Source organism: Zonotrichia leucophrys, chromosome 20 (assembly GCF_028769735.1).
Source record: "Zonotrichia leucophrys gambelii isolate GWCS_2022_RI chromosome 20, RI_Zleu_2.0, whole genome shotgun sequence".
Lineage (NCBI taxonomy): Eukaryota > Metazoa > Chordata > Aves > Passeriformes > Passerellidae > Zonotrichia > Zonotrichia leucophrys.
The window spans coordinates 8,034,386-8,052,950 of record NC_088189.1 but is presented as its reverse complement, the minus strand read 5'-3'; the positions used below and the strand labels follow the sequence as shown (position 1 = coordinate 8,052,950).

At 54.5% G+C, this 18,565-nt stretch overlaps 1 protein-coding gene across 2 annotated transcripts in view; it reads left to right on the top strand.

Moving 5' to 3' along the window:
* Positions 1-12,922, top strand: part of CDH22 (cadherin 22) — a 79,486-nt gene extending 66,564 nt beyond the window's left edge. For both annotated transcript variants that reach the window (XM_064729628.1, XM_064729629.1), the window contains exons 9-12: positions 803-924; positions 1,198-1,315; positions 8,520-8,771; positions 10,078-12,922. In XM_064729628.1, coding sequence (XP_064585698.1) covers positions 803-924; positions 1,198-1,315; positions 8,520-8,771; positions 10,078-10,616 — 1,031 coding nt within the window. In that variant the 3' untranslated portion in view covers positions 10,617-12,922. The remainder of the gene's footprint in view (positions 1-802; positions 925-1,197; positions 1,316-8,519; positions 8,772-10,077) is intronic.
* The last annotated feature ends 5,643 nt before the right edge of the window (positions 12,923-18,565 follow it).

The window sequence follows — 18,565 nt, the reverse complement described above, 5'->3', positions numbered from 1 at the left end:
TCCCTCGGCAGTGTGTGTGCAGCTCAGTGATGCTGCAGTGAGTGGAGGTGTAAATGCTGCCCCATCCCACGTGCAGAGTGCGCCCCAAGGGAGGGGGTCCCCAGGAGCACTGCCTGTGTGGGGCTGGGCTGGTGAGTGCCAGGGTGACAGGGCTGCCCTCAGCCTTACTGTGTGCCCCCCTCATGCCAGCTGGTGGATGATGTTGTGTTTAACAAAACCCCAGTGTCAGCATTAGAGTCCTGAGTCCCTGGGCAAGAGCCTCGTGCCTCAGTGGGGCACATTTGACCCTGTGTCACCTGGGCACAGCAGAGCTGGACAGACAGATCTCACCACCAACCTGTGCCCTTAGCTGGTGCAGCTGTTTCACATCCCAGCTCCATTTGCCCAACCCTTGGATGTTGCTGCCAGTCCTGAGCACCTATGGATCAGGATCCAGGTACCAGGGGGATCCCACATCCCAGTTTTCTGTCCCATCTTGGTGCTGTTTTGCTGCAGCACAGATCCTGACCCTTGTGGCTGGGATCAGCTTTGGGCTGCTCTAGTTTTCCAGGGGTAGATCAGGTGGTGCTTCAGGGCTCCTTGGCACACAGCCCAGTGGCTGGGCTTCCCTTGCAGGGTGCAGTGGGGCTGAAGCGTGCTCTGCAGGTGCTGCTGTCCTGCAGACAGGCTGTCCACAGGCAGGCAGAGGTGCAGTGCTGGCAGCAGCCACCATGGGCTCTGGACAGATGGGGATGTGGGGTTTGCTCTCTGATAGCAGCAGCTGTCCCTTTGTCCTGAAGCTCTGCTTCTCTTCCTGTTTCAGATAACCACTCCCAGGTGTCAAGGGCCTCTCTCCGTATCCGAATCCTGGATGTCAATGACAATCCACCTGAGCTTGCCACCCCCTATGAAGCCGCTGTGTGTGAGGATGCCAAGCCAGGCCAGGTACTGAGAGTCCCCCAGCCCTGGTCTAGGGCTGCAGGCAGCACTCTGGACTAGTGCCAGCTTGTCCATCTGTCCCCCCTGCCTGAGAGCCTTGGTGTGCAGCCCCTGTCCCAGGGGGAGTCACTCTGCTGCTCCCACTGAGCCCATTGGCAGGGCTGAAGGCTCATCCCTCCCTGGCTGCAGCTGGTGATGCTGCTGCCTGGACCCTGCAGTGGGGCCCTGGGAGAGGCTGTGGGGGCAGCTCTGGTGCTCACCTGTGCCCTCTCCCCACAGCTGATCCAGACCATCAGCGTTGTGGACCGGGACGAGCCTCAGAGCGGGCACCGCTTCTACTTCACCCTGGCGCCTGAGGCCACCAACAACCACCACTTCTCTCTGCTGGATATCCAGGGTGAGTCCTGCTGTTCCCTTGGCCCAGCATCCTTCAGGCTGAGCAGCACCTCTGGCCATGGACAGAGAGCTGGGTTATGGTCTCTCTGTGCCAGCTCTGGGTGCTTTGGGCATGTTGCAGAGCTTCTTGTCAACCTGAAATGGTGGGACTGATCAGCTAACAGCTTGGATTTCCTCAAGGAGGCTCTGCCAGCTTTATTCCTTGCTGCAAGCAGCTACAAAGCTCCTCTCATGCTGTCTGGTTAAGCCTTTGGTATTTTCAGGGCTCTCAGTCCCTTTCTTGATGGGAAATCTCCAACCTGCCTGCAGGCAAGGAGATGATGTGGATTTATAGAAGAACACGCTCCCATTTTGAGCGTTATGATTTATTCCTCTCCAAGGTAAATCCTGGAGCTGGGGTCATCTTGGGGCTGCCATGTGGGTGGCCAGCCCTGTGCCCCTGACAAATGGGAGCAGCTCCAGAGCCCTGGGAGGCAGTGGAGCCATGCTGTGGGCAGCTCACAGCCACAGTGGGTTCTCTGGGATACAGCCTGCAGAGCCTGATTCCCTGTCAGGTGGTGGCTCTGGGTACAGTTCCCCTGTTTCCTGGGGCTCATCCAGGCAGAGCCTGTCTGTTCTTCTGGGCAGCTCTGGGGTTCTCTGCATCTCTGAGCTCAGTAGCTCGTCCTGGGTGACTCAGTGCTGCTGTGAGTGATGGGGTGCCATGCAGGTTCTGCTGGCTGAGCCTGGCTGCTGTTGGACTTTGCAGGCTGCATTTGTGCAGACAGTAACAATCCAGAAAAGTAGTTATCAGGATGCTTCCTATTTTTGGTTGGTGTTTAAGGGGGAATTTAGGTGCTGATTGTAGCAGTGGGTACAGCAGAGTCCCCTGCAGATACTGGGACCCTCTCCAACCTCATGTGCTCATCGCAGGGGCCAGCAGATCACATTGAAATTCTTCTTTGGTTTTGGTTGGGTTTTCTTTTAAAATCATTCTCTTTCTCTGCTTTTGCAGCTTTATCTGCCAAAAGCCTGGTTTAGTTTGTTCTGAGCTTATCACAGGAGCCTTCTGCTGACGTAAGATCCTGCTTGCTCAGTTTGGTTCAGCATTATTAGGGATAGTCAAAATGGAAAAGCTTCAGATGTGATGGTAGCACAGCTGGATATTGCTTTGTGTCCTGAGCAGCACAGCTGTCCCTGACCTGAGTCCCTCCCCCTCTGCTCAAGGGCAGCTGTTCAGAAGACCTTTGCTTCTTATCATGTAAACAGGCTTTAATCCTCAGCCAGATTTTGCCCCACACCCAGCGATTAACTTCCCTCACTTTCTTTGGCAAACCTTATGAAAATGTGCTTGAACAGGCTGAGCTGCACCAGGTGTCCATCCCTGCCCAGCCCCTCATGAGGCTCTGAGCTCTGGGCCAGGGTGTCTGCATGGCCAGGCTGCCACCCCAGAGCCACCACTGCTGTTTGCTCATCTGCCAGGGCACTGGCTGGGGGTGTGTGGGGCTTGGCAGAGGCTGCTTGGCTCCCTGGCTCTGTGTGGGTGTCCACAGCAGTGCCCAAGAGCTGCCCTTGCAGGAGATGCAGGACACGTGTGCCACCATCTCCTCCAGAGCTGCTGCTCTCTTGAGTGGGATGAGGCTCTCGTGGCACGGGGTAACTCATTGTGCTAAATGATCCCTGGAGCTTTTTGTGTGGTGTAACACTGCATAAAATGAGTAAAAGCTGGCATCACCTCCCGCCTCCTGCTCTTGGGAAAAACAAATGTTGTTGCTGCAGGGTTATTCCCAGAGTGTTTGGAGACCCTCCCAGTTGCTGAGCAGTGCTGTCTTCCACAGCAAGAGGAGGTGGCTGCCTGTGGCAGATGGAGGCACCCCTCATTTCTAACAGGGGGCCTTGGTGCCATCTCCCTCCCTTTGATTTCTGCCCCTTCTCCACTCCATCAGCTGCCCTGGGTGCACTCACCTTTGCCCCTGCTCTCGTAGGTGACCTTGCTGCATCCTCCCCTGTGTTCCCCCATTGCCTCCCTCTCCTGCATTCACCCCTCTCCACCATGCACTTGTCTCTACTCCCCCGTGCAAATATCAGTGGTGACAAACTGCTACCACCAGCCCATCTGTTTCTTTGTACAAATTTGTAGCCAGTTTTGAAACGTGATTTATAAATATTGCTTTTGCAGCCAAGGAGTGACACTGATGGATGTCAGCACAGATGGATTCTCTAAGCTCTTGCTTAAATCCTCTCTTTTGCTTTGCACCTACTTCACTTGGCTCCTTTGTGGCACCAGAAAGCCACCTCGGGGAGTGATTTGTTCTCAGGGTGGGGACAGCACTTTTGGGGCTCCATCCAGATGTCCTGGGTGTGGCACACAGAGCTGTGCTGGCTCAGGGCTGGAGATGCAAAAACCAAGGGTGTCCCTGCAGCCACATAGCTGAGTTACAGGTGATGGGCAAGTTGGGCTTTTGGAAACAGCACCATGGCCTGTTGGTGCCTCTCTTTCCCTGCTTCTGCTCTGTCTGAGGGAGCTCTCACACACTCCCTGATTCATCAAAGGAGTAAATGTCACCTGTGGTAACAACAGCGAGCATCCAGGAAGAAGATGCCCCTCATATGGAGTGACTAAAGGAAGAGATGGAATTAGAGAAGCTGACCAGGTTAAGATCCACCTGGTGCCATTCCAAAGGCATTCACCATCCTCTGTTTCCTAACTCGCCTTTTGCTGGGCCTTTCTGCCCTGAGAAAATTGATTACAGCGGGATCAAAGGCAATTAAAGCCTGAAATCATGTTCTCCAAGAAATGCTAATTGTGTTGGAAGGGATGGTAGAAAGCATGCAAGCCCAGCAACCTGGAAGGAGTGCTAGGTAATGTGGAGTGACACATGGAGCTACTGACTCCAGGGCTCAAGGGCTCGGCAAGCAGATGCCTGAACTCTCTGCAGGTCTCATTAAGAGCATGTAATGGGTGATAGAAGATCTGAAAATCCTAACAATCAAAAGCAAAATGTTAGGATTTGTGGATTGCCTGAGGATAGAGGAAGCCTCCTGCAGCCCCGCAGGGATGCCCCTCTCAGCACCAGCAACACAGATGCTCGTTTGGCTGGGGCAGGCTTGGGGTGTGTGTGTGTAAAAGAGCATCAAACCTCCTCGGGGCTGAGCAAACAGAGAAGGAGCAGCAGTGGTGCTGTGGCCTGATACCCTGAGAACTCGAGAGAAGGAAGAGGCAGAAGGGAAAACCAGGATGTTTCTTCCACCAGCTGGGGCTGGAGGAGGTGCGCTCCCTGGGGCAGCTCTGGCAGCAGTGTGCCCGCAGGCACGGCCGGGTGCTCCTCCCCAGAGCTGCTGCTCCCAGGCTCTGGGGCAGCAGAGAGGGGGAACACAGGTGCTCACAGGGCCCTGTGAGTGTGGCAGAGGGAAGGGACATCAAAATCCCTCCTGCTCTGCTAGCCCTGTTGGAGATTGAGTTATGAGAAGGATTTATTAGTTCTATCTTCAAGGCTGCCAAGAGCCTCTTTGGAGAGGGAGTCTGGGAGACTTAATTATTTTATTATTCCTAGTGACATTAAGCTACCACCAGAGTATATTGCCTTTCCAAAGTTCCCTCTTAGGGCAATGTTGATGAGTCCCTGTGTGTTCAGCTCATGTCAGTTCCTGCCCTGTGCCCAGTGCCCTGCTCCTCAGGTGGACAGAGGGGCCATCTCCTGCCCTGCCACACAAGGTGATGTGATGTAACACAGGATAATGTCACTGCGTGATCAGAGAGAGGGTGGCAGGAATCCTACGAAGAAAATGTCAATTTGTGCAGCAGGAAAGCAGTGATAGTAAAAGGTTTGGATTGGGGCATCAGAGGACACTCAGCACAGCCTCAGCAGAAGGTGCAGCTTTGTGGGGACTGGGCAGGAAACCAAGTGTGGAGACCCAGAGTCGTCTGTTCAGGAGAGCTGTGGATTAACGTCTGCTCACATTGCAGTGCTGCTCCTGAGAAGCACTGCTGCTCCTCAGCTCATCACCCCAGAAATGGATTTGGCAGGAAACTGCTGCAGAGGAACAGACACAAGAGCTGCGGGGCCAGGGCTGCCTGGGCTGTGCCAATGCAAACAAATCTGCACCAAGGCACATCCCCAAGCAGCTGCTGTGGGTCAGCCACATGTAAAGAAGCAACTGCACCAAGAGGAATGACAATTGATTGTTTTGTAGGAGGTTGCCTTGGATGCATATTCCAGGATACACATTCCAAGATCTGGGCAAAATCTTCCCAGATCTGTGATCAAAAGGACTACAATCGTATGGCAGAGCACCTTTTTTGGAGTATCTCAGAGGGGAACACCAAAGTTTGTGAGTGACAGGGGTGCAAACACCCAGCAGAGAGGAGTTAATGGTGGTGGGGGCAGGGGGTGGTGGGCACGTGGTGGAGCCATTTCAGTGCCAGGGGCAGGTGGTCCCTGCCAGGCTGTCGAGCCTTGGTGAGCAGTTTCATTGCTGTACATTTGAAATCTCTGTGCATCTCCCTCCTGGGATGAAGGGCGCCTGCCACCCTGTTCAGGAGATAAAATATAGTTTCATGATGTTTAAAGTAACATTTGTAGCTGTGATTTTTGTGGCTCCCTTGCCTCAATTTTGGGTCACAGGGCAAACCCTCAGCCCCTTCCTGAGGCGAGGTTTCTCTGAGCAGACCTGTCTGTCATGCTGCTGTTAAATTTAACCACCACGTTCTTTATTTTGACTTGGTGGGTGGCAATATTTCTTTTTCAGTGGTGCCAGACTGCCTAAACTGTCTGGGCTGAGCTGAGGTTGGTGCCTGCCCCTCTGCCACTTGCATGTGCAGCTCCCCTTGGTTTCTAGAGACTGTTTCTAAAAATACAGCATGCCTTGTCGCAGGTCCCTCGCAGGAGCTGGAGCTGCCTGTAAACAGAAGGGAGTTGCCAGCCTCCTGCTGCATTTCCAGAGAGGTTTGGTGCTACCCCTGCGTTTGCACAGTGCTGAGGAGCAGCTGGGGGAGTTCCAAGCCCTGTGTTCCAGCAGCCCTGTGTGAGGGCTGGGCTGGTGGAGTGGAGGTGCAGGGCTGTGTGCTCACGGACCCTCTGAGCCAGGATCTGACCCCAGCCCCAGGCTGGTGACCTGGCTGGTGTGACAGTGACAGCAAAGGTGACTTTCCTGGGCTGTGGCCAGAGCCTTGCCCTCTTACAGCACTTTGGTCTGTCCTTATTGTCCTGTGGTGTCGCAGACATCTTTTATGAAAAATCTTTTCTTTAAGGTTTTTCCTCCTGGGAAGCTGAGAGGCCTCAGGAACAAAATGTAAACAATGATTATCTGCTGCTGTGGAATGCAACAGGTAGATCTTTGATTGGTCCATGTTCGTTGTTTGTAATTAATGGCCAATCACAGTCAGCTGGCTCAGACAGAATCTGAGACAGCTGCCTTTATGATTCTTTCTTATTCTAGTCTTAGCTAGCCTTCTGAAGAAATCCTTTCTTCTATTCTTTTAGTATAGTTTTAATGTAATATATATCATAGAATAATAAATCAAGCCTTGTGAAACATGGAGTCAGATCCTCATCTCTTCCCTCATCCTCAGACTCCTGTGAACACCACCACACTGTGGTTTTATCCCCACTCCATCCAGGTGTCTGAGGCTCACTTTTATCTGGACTAGCCAGGAGTTAGTCCTGGTCCCTTGCTGAGATAGTGCCATTAACATTATTTATATCCCCCTGCTACACTGCAGCAAGGAGGGGGGACCAGCACCAAATGAGATCTCATTACCTTTGTGCAAACGATTAGCATAACAATAATTTTTTTTCATAGCTCATCTTTAGCAGGCCACAGGCAGCTCTGAGGTGCTGCTGCCACCACACTTGGTCCAGCCTCCTTGCCCCCAGGTGCCAGGGCTCCCCTGTTCCTGCTGCCACCTGTGCCCAGCTGCCATGGTGCTGCTGCCACACACTGCTCCAGGAGCCTCAGCCACGGTGGCAGGCGTCCCACAGGACAGGAATCTGTGCTCTGCAGTGCCCTGGCTGCCACACACACCCTTTGGGATCTGCTTCCTGGCTGACCAGCAGATTTTCCATCCTGGCTCACCTCCTGTCCCCACCATGCCCCGGTGTTCTCGTGCAGCCCCCAATCCATACAGCAATTTCCGTGGTGGCAGCAGCCCAAGGGCCAGAGTTACTGTACATGTCTTTTCCAATGGAAGGGCTGATTCATAGAGAAAGGGGATGGTCTGGCATAAATCAGCTCTGATGAGCAGAGTCTGTAGACAGCAGCACCTTGCTGTGAGTGGCCAATCCATGGTTTATTAGATAAAGGCTGCAGACAGCCGGCAGTGGCTTGTGACACCTGGCTCCAATTGTCACCTGCTGTTCAGCCCCATCCTGCCCATGCTGCTGCTGGCTGGCAGCCTGCAGCACCCCTGAGCAGGGAGCCAGTCCCAGTGCCAGTGCCTGCCCCTGCTCCTGGTGGGCAGCAGCTGCTCCTTGGGTTCATGGCTGGCTCCAGGGCCCTGGAGGGCCCCTGAAGTGGCCGTGTTAATGGGATCTTAACGAGCTGTGCTGTGCCAGCTGAGCCCCTCAAGCAGCAGGGTGGAAGCAGATGGGGAGGAGGATGCCTGACTTGGCTGGGAGGCTTGGAAGAAGCTATGCCTACTCCTTCAGGAGTTACAGAGGATTACAGGGGTATCAGGCCCTCCGGCTGAGGCAGGACCATTCACTCATGGCTTTTGGCTTTGGAAGAAGCAGTGTCTGCTCTTGCAGTCTCAGTGCCACCTGCAGATCCTGCCTGTTGTTGTGTAGATGTCAGCAGTTGATTTTTATCCTGACTCTGTTCCACTCTCAGAGGGTCTTTTGGAAGTTTTTCCCCTCTCTCTGTGCCACCTGCGTTGTTTGTCAGCATGGTTCAGACACTCATGTGCTGCTGCTGTGCCAGGCTCACTGCCAGGTGTGGTGACACAGGAGATGCCAGGCTGGCCCTGAGGTGCTGCTGGCAAAGGGGAATGTGCTGGAGTGGAGCTGGCCATGCTCAGTCACTCAGGCTAGAGGGGGGCTGCAGTTCCAGGAGCCATGAGCTGAGCATGTGATGGAGGAGGAGGAGGCCCCAGGCTCTCTCAGGATAACTGCTGGGGGTGGTGTAGGAATAGCTGCTGTTCACCCAGAGCATGGAGGAGCCCCTGGCAGGTGCTGCAGGCTGTGATGATGTGGGGGTGACTTTGCTGAGGTTTTCCTTGTTCCCTGCAGACAACACGGCAGCAGTGCACACACAGAGAGTGGGCTTCAACCGCCAGGAGCAGGACGTGTACCTGCTCCCCATCCTGGTGGTGGACAGTGGCCCCCCAGCCCTGAGCAGCACAGGGACCCTGACCATCCGTGTGTGTGGCTGTGACAGCACCGGGGCCATCCAGTCCTGCAACAGCACGGCCTACGTGGTGTCAGCCACGCTGAGCCCCGGCGCCCTCATCGCGCTGCTGGTCTGCGTCCTCATCCTGGTTGGTGAGTGCCTGCCTGTCCCCTGAGCCCTCCCTAGCCCTGCTCCACTCCCTCAGCATCAATGAATGTGGGCACAGAGCTTCTGTGCATCTGTCTTCTCCCTGGGAGCTGCAGCATGGGGGGCATGAACCTCAGCCCCTGCGCTCCCATGTTTGTCACAGCTCATGGTGCTGGGCTCCAAGGCAGCCAGAGCAGAGTTCCCCGTGCCAGGCAGGTGTGATGCTGCCCAGCAGAGCCTGGAGAGCTGCTGGCTCACTCCCTGCCTGGACAGGCAGGAGCCAAGAGCTGCTTGGCAGCTGCCACGCTGTGCCCACCTCAGGCATCTCACAGCAGATGGGGCTGTGTGAGCCCAGCCCATGGTGTGGGGCTCACAGGTGTGCTCTTACCTGAAAAGGTCCGTGTTAGAGTGTGTGGGCAGGATCAGAGCTGGGCTGTGGTCAAACCAGACTGCTGCCTAGGTCAGAACCTGTACCCTGCTGCTGCCTGACACTGGCACACTGGCACAAGCTTTGCTGGCATGGGGAGTGTGTGCATGTGGGAAGGGGCTCTGAATGAGGGGTGTTGCAGCGCCCTCAGGTTAAGCACAGGACACTTGATGGATGCAGCTGCTGAAAGCCCTCTCTGGCCCCAGAGCTGGCTCCTGGCCGGCTCCAAGGCTTGTCCAGGCACCTGTGGGAGGCAGCACATTGTTTGGTGAGGTTTCCTTTCCTTGGCGTGGCTCCACTCCCTGTCTCCTGCTGCATCTCCGTTCAGAAAACCCTTTCCCACAGGGTGCACTTTACACTGGTTTCATTTTCCAACGCAGTGCAAACAAATTTCTGCCTAATTGCCCAGACAAATAAAGTGCACATTGGTGCTTTAAAGGTGATGGGCTGAATGGATGATGATCCAGGACACAGCTGCGGCTCGCTGCTCAGGCTCTGTGCCATCTGCTCCACATTCACCCACCAGCATTTAGCTGCTGCTGTGAATCATGCACCCCCTTTTCCTGCTCACCTTCTGCAGAGCCCATCCGTTTGTCTGTCCAGCTGTGTGTTTATCCATCGCTCCCTCCTGTCTCAGTGGTCATGCAGCATGGCAAGGGAAGCTCCTGGTCTGCCCTGGAGCCTGGGCAAACCTCTTTCCAAGCCAGTACACAGCAGGGCTGCTGCTTGATGAGCCAGGGTAATGGAGCCCTCTGGCATCCTGGCAGGGCTCCCTGTGCCGGGGGTGCTGTGCCTCCACTCCTGCCACCGAGCAGAGATTGTCCCTGCAGGAGCACAGCATCCCTGAGACTCTGCACCCCTCTGACTGTCTGTTCCTTCCCCAGTGCTGGTCCTTCTGATCCTCACGCTGAAGCGGCACCACAAAAGCCACCTGACCTCTGAGGAGGACGAGGACATGAGGGACAATGTCATTAAATACAACGACGAAGGAGGTGGTGAGCAGGACACGGAGGCCTATGACATGTCAGCCCTGCGCAGCCTCTACGACTTCAGCGAGATCAAAGCTGGCGATGGAGGTGGGGGCCCAGGAGAGGGGGCCCCAGGCAGAAACCCATCCTCGGAGCTGCACGCCCTCCCGCAGTGGGTGCAGAGCCCGGACCTGGACTTCTCTGTGTTCAGAGACTACATCTGCAGGAAGGTGGAGCAGGCGGACGAGGACCTCTCTGTGCCGCCCTATGACTCGTTCCAGACCTATGCCTTCGAGGGCTCGGACTCGCCAGTGCCCTCGCTGAGCTCCATCAACACCTGGTCCAGCGGCTCGGAGCAGGACTTCTCCTACCTGGGGGGCTGGGGGCCGCGGTTCCGGCAGCTGGCCGCGCTGTACGCGGGGCGCCGGGGCGGCGAGGACAGCGAGGAGTCCTAGCTGCCCCTGCAGCCCCTGGCCCCGGCCACCCCCTGGGCTGGGACCGCTGCCCGAGAGCTGCCACAGGGCATCCTGTGCCCCTGGGCCGGACTGCACGGCTGCCGGCGAGAGGCTGCACCGGGGACTGCTCCTGTGCGGCTCGGGTGGGGAGCCCGGAGGAGCCGCCGGGGCGTCCTCAAAGCCAGTCTCCATTAAAGCACTACGCATTGACTTAAGAAGGAGAAAATCTAATTCAAGAGGGTTTGGAGAGGGTTTCTCCCCCACAAATTATCATTTAAATAGATCTGTTCGGTGATCCCCATCCAGGAGAGGAAGAGCGAACCGGGAGCCTTTTGTTGTCTAAATTGTTTTTGTCACTTGAGTCAGAGCATTTAAAGAGCTTTGATTTCTTTAAGAGCTTTCCTTGCTGAGGGAAACAAGCTTTTAACTTCTGTTCAGGTTTTCCCCTCCTAAGTTTACTTGCTTTTTGAAGTCTTCCTTCTCGCTGCTCCCCGTGGGGCTCTCAGCAGCCCCCGGCTGCGGGCACGGTGCTGGAGGGAGGATGCCACGCTGGGATCACACCCTGCAGAACGGCTGTTCACAGCTTTCCCTTCCGTGCTGCCCATCGCTTCACCCCTGTCTGGTGATGTGAAGGGGATCCCCAACACTCCCTGCACAGCAGACGTTGTCTGTGAAGTGCTGGTGTGCCCCACAGCCCCAGGGGCAGACAGGGATGTCCCACCTGTCACCGAGGCACGATGTTGTGTCCTGGGCCACACAGCAGCTGTGGTGCTGGGCAGAGCCATCAGAGCACCATGCCCAGGTGGGCTCTGCCAGCCCCTCACACAGGACCTGGGGTTTGCAGGGCTCCCAGCCTGCCACTGGCTGTCAGCAAATGGTGTGAGCTGCACAGGGCAGCAGGCAGGATGTCAGTGCTCCCTGGCCCACAGTGGCTCGGGAAGAGCTGCATCCCATGGAGGACCTTGCTGCAGGATGCAGGAGAACCCTGGCCCCTGGCTGGGGAGAATAATTCCTGCTTGCACCCTGCTGACAGCAGAGCATCACCGTTAGCAACAGAACAGCCATCCCAGGAGATGTGTGTGAGGCCAGAACCTGCTGGCACAGCTCTGGGGCCGAGCTGGCTGCAGGTTGGGCAGCACATCTGTGACACCTCGGGATGCCCAGGGTGTCCCCAGCCCAGCACAGTGTCCTGCAGCAAACCAGCATGAGCTCCCAGCAGGACTGCTTTTGCATGTAATGCCTGGGTTTGGGAGGCAGGGGAGGAAGGTGCCAGTGGGATGTGCCATTGCTCCTTAGGCTGCAGATGATGCTGGAGGAAAGCACTGGGTGCCCAGTGCCTTCCCAGCCTGCCAACCACCACAGGGAAAACTGAACAGCCTGCAGAGTGATGTCCTTGCACAGCACCTCAGGCCATCCTGGCTGGTGCAGCTCCTTATCTGTTCACGTTGGGAAAAAAATCAATTATATCATTGATAGGTAACTGATACGGTCTCCCAAGGCCTGACACATCCTGGGCTTGTCATTGGGTTTGTCCTTTTAGTTTAACTACAGCCCCTGTTTCTCTCTTTGGAGCAGGTTTAACTGTAGGTGTACATGCGTGTCCATTTCTTTACTGCGTGTTGCTTCCCGGCTGCTGGCGTTCCTTTGGCAGCAGAGAGGGACAGGACCAGTGCCTGCCCTCAGCTGCTCCTGCCCACTGCCGCCTGTGCAGAGCCCGGCTGGGCTCACGCTGGCACCAGGAGCCCCTCAGGGCCTCGGCTGGCACCCGTGCCCAGCGTGCTGCTGGTTCACTGTGATGATGCTGGGGAGGCAGCAGGGCCCTGAGTGCCAGCTCCGGCCACAGCATCCCGAGCACGTGGCACCCCGCACCTCCAAGCAGGAGAACGGAGAAATCCCTCTCTTTCCTCAGGAATGTGTTCGTGTTTTCCCTCTGGGCTGCAGAGCTGAGCCCCCCGGGCACCGGCCCTCCCTCTAGCCAAGTGTTGTGCAATAGCAGGGCTCTGTCCTAGCAGACGGGGTCTGACAGGGTAGGTGTTTAGCACCCCTCCCATCCCCGCGCAGCCCGTGCTCCGCATGCACTCACGCTCGCCTTTCCCTTTCTGTAAATACGGGAGGAGCCCGCGCCCCCCGCCCGGCCCCGCAGGGGGAGCTGGCAGCTGCCACCGTGTCCCACGGAGTCACTTCGGTTTTGTTTCTCTACCCAGATGAAATTAGAAGGTTGATTTCCTCACCCTTGTTATTTATTTTTTTTTCTCAAGGTCTTTCTGGGACCTGGAAATAAATTATTTCCTTGTCGTCTAGCCTGAGTCTTATGTGCTTTTTTGTCTTTTTTCTTTTCCTTATATTGCCCTCTCATTGTGGTCCCTTTGCTGCTTTCCACGAGGGGCTGGGTGGCTGATGGGCCATGGCACAGCCAACCCTTGCAGCAAGTTCCCACTGGCAGGATGCTGCATCTCTGGCTTCTTCCCATTTTTCATTGAAATGCTCATCAGAAAAAGCTTCTTCAAGAGAAGGGTCATTTTTTCTCTCTGAACTTGAAAAAAAAAATGAAAACGAACAATGAAACAAAATGCCCTTGGTTTTCTCCATCCCTTTCCAGAGAAAGTTGGGTTGTGCTTTGAGCAGCCCAAACCATTGTATGATTCTGTAATTCTTGATGGATTCAGTACATCTGAGCATTGTCAACAGCTTTGCTACCTGACCTATTCTCATTTTGGTGATGCTGTGTGTTACAGCAGTGTTCAGTGACTGGCAGCAGCTAAAAAACCTCTTTCAAACTCAGTTTTAATACTGAAACAATGCAAATAAATGACATTCTGGCCTGACCCAGCTAAATCAATTGCTGGTGGTTTCCTTGATGGCCAGGAGCTGGGGAAAGATCAAGGTGTTCACGGTAAAATATGACCCTCCCTGGGCCTGGGAAGCCTCACTGAGGTGGCTCCAGCTCCCATCAGTGTGACAGTGGCACACCAGGGAGGGCTGAGCAGGCACAGAGAGAGGGGACAGGGCCAGGTCAGCAGATAGAACAGTCAGACTTCAAACTGCTCCATAAAACCATTTAAACAGCATCTTACAGTCCTGGCTCCAAAACAGGATTATTGTTCCCCCAGGTCTTTGAGTGTTCCCTTATCCTTCACCATCCCCTTGCCTCCACACCATCCTGCTCCCTTGATTATTCACTAAATGTTATGGAAGAAGCATCTGGTGACCTTTGATGACAGCAGTTAGTGGAAGCTGTGACAGAAGGGGGAAGCCTTGAGGCCAGAGGGTTTTCCAGAGGCACAAGGTGTGCTGTCAGCCCTCAGCATCCATGTAGATTTCCTTCTCACACTTACAGTGAGTGCCTTCACTGCTGCCAGCCTTGAGGAAGCCTTTCTGCCTCCTGGCTGTTCTTTCTGCCAGCATCACCATTAATTGCAGCATTAATTGCCCCCTCACAGCAGGTCAGTCAGTGCTGTGGTCACAGCCACCTGCTCTGGCAGGTCTGCACACTTGGCCCGTGGCTGTTTGCACAGAGCTGAGTGTTTGTACCCGAGTTTCCAGCCCAGGTCCTTGGCAACAAGGACTCTCATCCAGCTGCAGCTCTCCAAGTCCTGCTGTCCCACTTCAGGCACCCAAACACTTTGGGATTCTAGAGGCTGGGGTCTGGAGAGGTCTGGGAGCTCCACATTGAGGAGGAGGTGTCTGCAGTCACTGTGCTCACTGCAGTGGAGGTGACAAGTGCCTGGCATTGAGTGTGAGCCTGTGCTGTGCAGGAGGATTTGCTTCTTGTATATTGTGGGGAAGTGGAGAGAGCTCAAAGCAACAAATTGCCAGTCAGAACCAGACCCTTCACTACAAAAGAGGAGGATTATTGAGAGCTTTGATTGCAGAAGCATCTGTGAAGATGCTTGAATAGCTCCATGCCTCCTCAACACAGCCCCTTCCGAGGAAATTCTTCTACAGCAGCTTCTGTCTCTCCAGCAGTTGCACAACAGCCTCCTTGCAGAGCAGAGTAAGGGCAGGTCCCTCTCCTCCTCCTCCTCCTCCTCCTGCAGGAGGGGAAGCCAGTCCTGCTGTGCAGATGATGCTTCTCACCACATGGGACGTGACCTGTGGCTGTCTGCTGGCAGTGCTGGCCGAGGACAGTGACACCTGCCACTGTCACATTCTGAACGGGTCCTGCAGGGCTGTGTCCCATCAGCCACGGGGTGCTGCAGCCCCTTTCCATCCCCAGCACAGGGAGGCTGCATCAGTCACCTCCAGTGCCTGCACTGAGCCATGGCAGGCTCCAGAAGGCAAGGTGTCCAGGTCCCCTCCAGAGAGGGATTTGCAAAAGATGGATGTGATCTGCTGGGATCATTAAAAGGAAGTGAAAAAAGGGCAGTGATACCTTCAACCCCAGGAGGAAAATCCATCTCTGGTAGCTGAATGTAGCAAGGCTGTGTCAACCTCTACCTCCCATTCCCACTGGCAATATCTTGCTCTGGAAGGTGATCCCTTCTCTCCCCATACCCTCTGAGGAAGCTGCTTTATCGCCAGAAATCTGACTCCTTTTAACCACCTCCAGCACAGCTAATATCCCAGCCCCCTACATCCTTTCATTTACCCAGCCCTTGAGCTGCTTTCAGGGGTGGTGTCAGACTCTCCCTGCTCAGCAAAATCTGTTTCACATCTCTGCCCTGTGCCTGGTGCAGGCAGCAGCTCTCTCTTGTCAGGGCTCTCTTGCTGTCACAGAACTCTGGTTTGTGCTGTCTGCTTGCTGCGGCTCTGCTGCCTCCCAGCCCATCCCAGGAGTGCTCCCAGTATCTGGAGATGACCTGGCTTGTGCTCAGCAGCAGTTCTTGCTCCCCTCTCACTGCTGGGAGCAGAGCTGTGTTTCCAGTCAGCTGTCACAGCTCTGTCACCACAGCCAGAGAAGTTGGAGAGAAATAAGATCACTGAATTTCACTTGGCGCTGGAATTGTGCTTCGGGCAGTCAGTGGGGCTGAGACCACCCCTGACTGTGAGGAGCAGCCAGGGCAGTGTGGTGGAGAGCTGGTGCTCCTGCTGCCAGCAGGACTGTGTCCCCTCGGGGTGCTGTGCCATGCTGAGCAGCCAGGCTGGCCATCATCTGCCACCCACACACCCCAGCCTGGGCTCTCTCCAGCCCCACAGCTCCTTTCCAGAGGAGTGTGGATTGAATGATTTCTTCAAATTTTTAGGGAAATACCTTTGGCTTTGCAAAGCTGAATCCAGCATGGGTGGGCAGAGTCTGAAGCAGTTGGGATACACAGCAAAGCACAACCAGGGCTCCCCACACAGCAATCACAGGCCTGGCTTTCCCTTGGGCCATCCCATCCCACCTTCTCAGGATCTCTAGCTGGTCAGAGTGACCCACAGATGTGTTAGAAAATCTCTTTTTCCAGCCTGGTGGTCAAAGAAGGAATCAGAGCTCTTAATTTCTTGGTCTCAAGGTTGTATATTGCATCTTATCTATAAAATTCTTTCTCCTGTCCAGCTAAGATCCGCTCAGCAGGACAGACAGAGCTGGCCCCAGGGAGGTGTTATCTTTTTATATTAAAAACTATGTGCACAATATTTACAATTACTTTCCAATACCTATCACCTATGTTAGACAGCGAGCTTCTACTCTAAACCAATCTAAAAGTCCCACCATCACAGCAGAAGATGGAGGCCAAGAAGAAGAAGGAGAAAGGCTGGACAAGCTCAGATTCCTCCATCTTGCCCCCTGAACCCCCATTCTAAAAACCCCAAAAATCTATTTTTCACCCTGTGATAAATTCACTATCATTCTACTTAAACTGTTGTGGCTTGCTGATCTTCATACAAGGTTGGTAACTTGCTCCATCGGTCATAATCAAACCCACAGGGGCATCTTGGGCTCTGTGCCCCCTGGCAGGGGTTGGGGCAGTCCAGGACAGCCAGAGGGATGTCCTGAACTCTGACACCACCTGCCCTCACCAACACTGTAACCCAGGTGTAAGGGATCGAATCTGGCATTTAACAGCATGACATTGGGCAGCAAGGAAGGGTGAGAGCATGAGCCCAGTGCCTTGGTGTTTGCCCCCCCTGGGCTGTGCAGAGCTCACCATCCACCCACCTGTGCTGCTGTGCCCATGGTTGGGAGGCCAAGTGTTGATTCTTAGACATCCCTCATCTGTAGTCAGTGACAGCAAGTGTTTGTGGCTCAGGGTTGTTAACTGCCCTGTCCAGCTACACTGCAGCTTTATAGACATCCATTTTTCATCCCTCTCTCCTTCGCTGCTGTGGAGGAGCTGCTCAGGTGAGCATGAATTGGTCCAGCTGTTCGCTGGGGAAGCAGCCACCCGCCATTTCCAAGCACAACACATCCCCTTGGCTTGTGTTTTTCACCGTGGTAATTGGTGGAGTTTTAATCCCTGTTCAGCTGGGGGAAGCACGCGTTGCCATCCGCCCCGGCAGAGCCGCCTCCACCGCGGTCAGGAGTCACTCACCTTTAGCCAGCAGCCCGGCAGCTGTTGAAATCCCTTCACACCGCACGCAAATTAGGCATTGAAAACACTCATTACAGGCAACATGACACGCCTTCATTATTCCAGAATAATTGTCTGAAAAGCTCAGCTCGCAGCGCAAGCTTCGCTTGGTGCAGGAATGTGATAAAAAGAAAACAGGAAGTGCAATCAATGCTTGTAATCCTTTTAAATAAAAAGGTACTTGCTAGTAGCTGCCAACATCTTTAAAAAGCTGTGATTTCCCCGGAGAGAGCCCTTATCAGCTATGACTGCGTGTCATTCTGGCAGTCTGTCAATCCATCAGACTTCAGTGCCACTGACATTAAGAAGCCAGGCGTTAAGATTATCACATTTACCCGTAATGTAGCACAGATTGTGTTGACATTTGGGAAGTATTCCACCACAGGAGCTATTTGACTTCAATTCTTTCTTCCTGAAGAAAAAAAACCCTTTGAAATACTCGAGGGCAGGAGCCTGCTCTGCCTGCAGCACGCTGGCATGGGGAGCAGGAGGAGAGTGAGGGTGCACAAGCCATGACCCAGGATGTGGTCCAGGAATTCTGCCCTCCTGTTCTTTGGCTGCACCTGGCACAGAGCAGGCAGGTATTTGGGCTGGCTGAGAGAGTTCCCCTGTGCCCTGCCCTGATTCAGTCTCCACTGGGACCCAGAGAGCAGCACCATCTGCCTGCATCCCCCTTCCTCCTCCTGAGAAGGCCTCATCTCCATCCACAGTGGAGAGGGGGATATTCCAGGCTAGGCCATGGAAACAATGGTAAATGACCTAAAATGAACTGATTAATCTCTTTAAATAATTGTGAAGCCGTTTTCCAGAAAAAGTTAATCTACTCTAAATGGCTTTTGTGTTTTTCTTGGGCTCCGATCAATACGTGGTCGCTTGCTTTTCATGTGTAATTCACAGTAATTGCAAAAGAGCATTTTCTGAAGAAAATGACACTCTGCAAGCAGAAATGCAAAAAGACACAAGGGCCAATTGTCTTTAAATCCCAGCACACTGTCAGACACACTGGTGAGCTGGAGGTGCTTCAGCATCACAACTCTGTGTCCTAGGTTCTTCTCTGGGAAGCTGCTGGAGGTGCTGGAGCGTGTTGTGTCCAGATGGCTTGATTTGGAATCTCATCTGCTTTCAGGTCTGGCTGCCAGGGCCCTGGCCTGTGCACCCCTAGCCCACCAGCTGCACAGAGAAGTTGCCTGCAGGATTACAAGGTTAAGCAGAGACACATCCCTTTCCTGTCACTGCAGACATCGCTGGCATCCAGAGGCAGCCGTGCTCCTTGCCAGGGCTGCACTGCCATGCACAGCAGCACCCAGCCATCACCCAGGGCCTGGATGAGTCCTGTGTGCAGAGCTGGTGCAGCCCAGTGCAGATCACATTCCCAGGCATGTCCTGTCTCTTTCATCTCCTGCTCAAGTTTCCACCACCAGGCTCGCTTCATCCGCACCCAGCCTCGAGCCATGG